The sequence below is a fragment of the Leptopilina boulardi genome, unplaced genomic scaffold (genome assembly GCF_019393585.1).
Source record: "Leptopilina boulardi isolate dan_hultmark-lab unplaced genomic scaffold, ZJU_Lbou_2.1 LbouV2_377, whole genome shotgun sequence".
In the NCBI taxonomy this organism is placed as follows: Eukaryota; Metazoa; Arthropoda; class Insecta; order Hymenoptera; family Figitidae; genus Leptopilina; species Leptopilina boulardi.
Window position 1 is genome coordinate 1,476,791 of NW_026137948.1, and position 4,607 is coordinate 1,481,397.

At 32.9% G+C, this 4,607-nt stretch overlaps 1 protein-coding gene across 1 annotated transcript; it reads right to left on the reverse strand.

Moving 5' to 3' along the window:
- Nucleotides 1-289: 289 nt before the first annotated feature.
- LOC127287914 (uncharacterized) lies at nt 290-1,510 on the reverse strand. The gene has a single exon (XM_051315066.1). It carries the CDS (start codon nt 1,508-1,510, stop codon nt 290-292), a length of 1,221 nt encoding a protein of 406 aa, XP_051171023.1.
- Nucleotides 1,511-4,607: the final 3,097 nt, after the last annotated feature.

The window sequence follows — 4,607 nt, forward strand, 5'->3', positions numbered from 1 at the left end:
TGGATTCCATGATAATTGTTTGTTAGCCAGAGATTTTCACTTTTATAACGTTGAGGTAATGAATTCCAAGCACATGGAGGTTCAAAGAGGTAAACTCGAGGTTGAGCATCAGCTTCAAGAGGAAGTATAGCCAACTCTTTGAAAATGAAATCGTTGCAGGGTTTCTTGAAGCCTTGAACGTCTACGATGAACTCCATCCTGGAATAGAAATAAATTTCTATCCCAGGAACGTGAGTTATATACCTCTCAGTTCAACCCCCACTACTTTCATTTTACCCCCTCCACTGCTTTACATCTTTTTAACTATACCGCTGATTGGTTTATACTGTACAATGCGATCATGTATGATGAGGCAATAAGCAGTTGTTTCAGCAGGTATATTATTTCTAGCTTCAAATTCCAAACGTACATCAACTGACGTTTGTTTGAGAAACTCGTTTTGTTTTGAACAATCAATAACAATTAGAGGAGCCAATGATTTAAAAGTGTCAAGCTTTAATATGGGTTCAGAATCTCTTCCATAGTAGGAAGATTGAAAATTAGCATACATATAAAGTATAGAATATTGATTTTGATTAAAATTTAAATTTAAATTTCCATAAGGATATGATTGTGAATTCAAAAAGAGTTTTACATTTGTAATGTCGCAGTGATCAAAATAACTGGCAGACTTTTTACGTTTATCTTTTCTTCCTGTTTGGAATCCAACAATTACATATCGAGGCTTCTCTAATTGTGTTGACGATTTTATTTGCCACATGACTCTTGTACTTGACGGAATTAAGGGATATTCAAACATTTCCCATGATCGAAAACTCATTGAAATTAGTGGATCTTTCTCGATAAATTTCAATAATTTGATTTTATTATTATCAGATGGTAAAACATATGGCACTAACCATTCCACTTTATTAATTTGTACTTTGAACTGTTCATCTGCACCTTCGCCCGTTTGAATAATAGAATTTAAATCACTACGTGCTCTTATTAAAATCAGTTCATGTTTCGCATTCATAACAATTTTTTTATAATCTTCAGCAAAACCAAAAATCATACCAAGTGGTACTGATACATCAAAATATCCATCTTGTAATGACATTCTTGTATTCAATTCCATATTCAAAATTCCTGCATTTTCAGCGCGGTTAAGTTGAGGTGGTGTTAATGAAACCAAGCTTTTCATAGTAGTTGTATGTCCAACGTACTTGCAACGGTCAATCTCAATACCATTCAATTCATAACGAATTTCATCAAACAAATAGGCTATCGCATTGTTGGTGAAATGAATATTTTGTGTGGCATCAGTTCCATCAGCATTAGTCAACCTTCCAAAAATATGTAATACACTATTGCTTGGTAAAATAGATAAATCTTGATTTTGTACAATAATGCGAATTTCATCACTATTGTTAAACGATGAGGATGCATATGGTTGATGACTGTGAATCTCATAATTAGCTATGGATTCATCAAAATTCACTGATGCTGAAATGCTGAGAATCTCCTCCATTTTTCTTATAACAGCGACACAAAATAAACAAGAAAAAATTTTCTCCTCTTCTCTTCTTTCTCTTCCTTAGTTTTGATTTCTGACTCGTAGACCTAGCTGCTTCAGGAATTGTCGACTCTGAGGTGTTAACACCTTGCGAGCTGTATTCAAACTGATCTTCGATGGACATGGTGTTTGAGTTTTATAACTACTTCCGACTTTTCGATTATAAACAATACCCATTACATTGATTTAATGTGTAAACGGATTGTTATTGTCTCTCCTCTAAAATTAACTAAAATACCGTTCTGATCTACTATACGTAGCTGAATGTTATGTATTGTCCTTACGGCGACTGGAAGGTAAATGATGTGTGCTGGAACTTCTACAATCTTATATCCCGGTGGAACAGTGGGGAAAAATTCATGTATAGTGTGGACTTTTTCATTATTTATATACGCTCCAGTGGTAATATTACATTCAATGCGTAGAGCATTCACTTTCAATATTTTTACAGGTAAATCAGAGGAATGTTTTACATTTGGTGGTAGTTTGCGAGCAGTGAATCCCAATAAACTAGCAATAGAATCTTCAGGAGTAAAGTCAATCCAAAGATTTGATTTAATATAGCATCGTAATGTACTATTGTTGCACTCTATTGACAAATAATTTTTTTCTGTTATTTGACGTTTTAAATATGCTTCTATATCTTTAATTTCATAACTACCAGTAGGTATAGTAATCTCAATATTATTTATATAAAATTTGTTGGAACTTTCATCAATATTAGGAATTGAGTTATATGTAAATAAATCAACAAGTCCAAGTGTATAATTTTTATTAGGTGAAAGTTCAATAGGTGGGAAGTATGAAGCCTCCAGAACTGAAGACTTTCCCGTTAACGTTAAAGTAAAAGAGTCATTCATGTTGGACATCTACTTTTATACTGAAGGTTATAATCGTTTACATATTCTTATATAGATTAAAACTGTTCTTAACGTTAAGTTGCTTACATAAGAATTTAAGACATAAATGACCACATATAAATGTATCAAAATTTTGATATCTCTCATGATTATATTTGATATAGCTACCAACACCTAGATAAACAATGAGATCCAATGGTGGTGAAAGATTTCCAAAACTATCAAAATATTCAGTTTCATTGTTTATCTTTTTATATGCTACCCAATGTGTTCCAGGACCTTCTTTATTATCAAGATTAATTATGGCTGATTCACATTTATAAGGTCCTGTAATAGGTAATTCATTTCTCATGAAAACTCCACGAAATTGAGGTATTTTCATAAGTTTAGCATATTTAAGTAAATCATAGTCGGTTAGTGCGCGGTGAGGTAGCTTCAATATTAGTTTTTTTGAACACTCTTTGTATATTTCAATCCATTTCCTTGATGTGGTTTAATATAAAGACCAAGTCCTTTACGATAGGGTTTCAAATATATACCCTTTCCTATAGCAATGGCCTCCATTGTTTCATTATGTCGATGAGTTTCTGAAAGTTGTTTTTTAGCAGCATTAGCATCATTTACTGCTTTTACAATACCACTGACTCCACCACTAAGTGCTCCTAATGCACTAAGCCCCGCAAAAATTGGTATTAGTGGTAAAATACCACCAACTTTTGAAGGTACAGGAAGAATTCGAGGAGATGAAATTTTACATTTACTACCAAGATTTTTAATTGCATTTTGTGCACCAATCATTGCTGTTTTAATAGTGTCCGTTGCGTTATGATTATTTTTCATATTATTTTTAGCAGCATGAATAATCTTCCCTAATGTCATGCGTTTATTTTTCTTGGAAATTGTATTCCTCTTCTTATTCTTCAACTTCTTCTTCTTCTTCTTCACAATCTTTTTCTTAATATTATTATTAATTTTTAAACCCATCCCAAATTTAGATTTAGCTTTCATTATATTAGTTACAGCTAATGCAGCTGCTTTTTCACTAATTTTAGCGTCCTTGGAAATTACTCGTTCCCACGCCTTTTCCGCTAGTATTTTGTCTGCAGTATTTCTTGCAGCCACGTCTTTATCTTTTGAATAGGCTATATCATGCTCCTTACAAGCCGTATCCAAAGGATTTATACCAGGATCCCCTCGTGCAAGACGTTTTGCCAACTTTGTTCCAGGTCCACAATATTGATAACCAGGAATGTGACACTCGAATGGTAATTTGTTAATTAAAGTATTGAGAAATCCTTGACCACTGCAAGAATTTTTCTTCACTTTATCGTGAGTAATCATTCCTCACTCGACAATGGTCTATAACCAACTGATTGAGGGTGACTATATAAGTGGGGTATTTATAGTTTTTTTCATTAGTCAATTCCAAGATGCAGTTCAAGGTACAAGCTGAACAACTCCCGATTGCAAATGTGGATAACCTCATTGAAACTAAAGATAATGGGGTTAAACGACATGGAAGTTTATTTTCAAATAGTATTCGAGCAGCTTTTTGTGGACCTTCAAATTGTGGAAAAACGAATGCACTTCTTTCTCTGATTATACATCCGAATGGTTTAGGATTTGAAAATATATATTTATATTCAAAATCATTACAGCAGCCGAAATATAAATTTTTGGAACAAGTACTTAGTAAAGTAGATGGCATCGAGTTTTTCCCATTCAGTGAACATGAACAAGTTGTTACACCTAAAGATGCAAAAACTAATTCAATTTTCATTTTTGATGATATCGCTTGTGAGAAGCAGGACAATGTTAAAGCGTTTTTTTGTATGGGGCGACATGTTAACGTCGACAGTTTTTATCTTTGTCAAACATATGCTCATATTCCAAAACATCTTGTTAGAGATAATATTAATTTGCTTGTGCTATTCAGACAAGATGAAAGGAATCTCAAGCATGTTTACAATGATCATGTTAATACAGATATGACCTATACACAGGTTCGAGATTTATGTTCAGTATGTTGGAACTCTGACAGATATGGATTTGTAGTTATTGATAAAGACAGAAATATAAATGATGGAAGATATAGAAAGGGATTCGATTGCTTTATTCAGTTATAAATATTAAGCATTTCAAGAGAATTGCATTAGTTCAGTTTGAGACTTTCATAAATAAACATGTTTCGA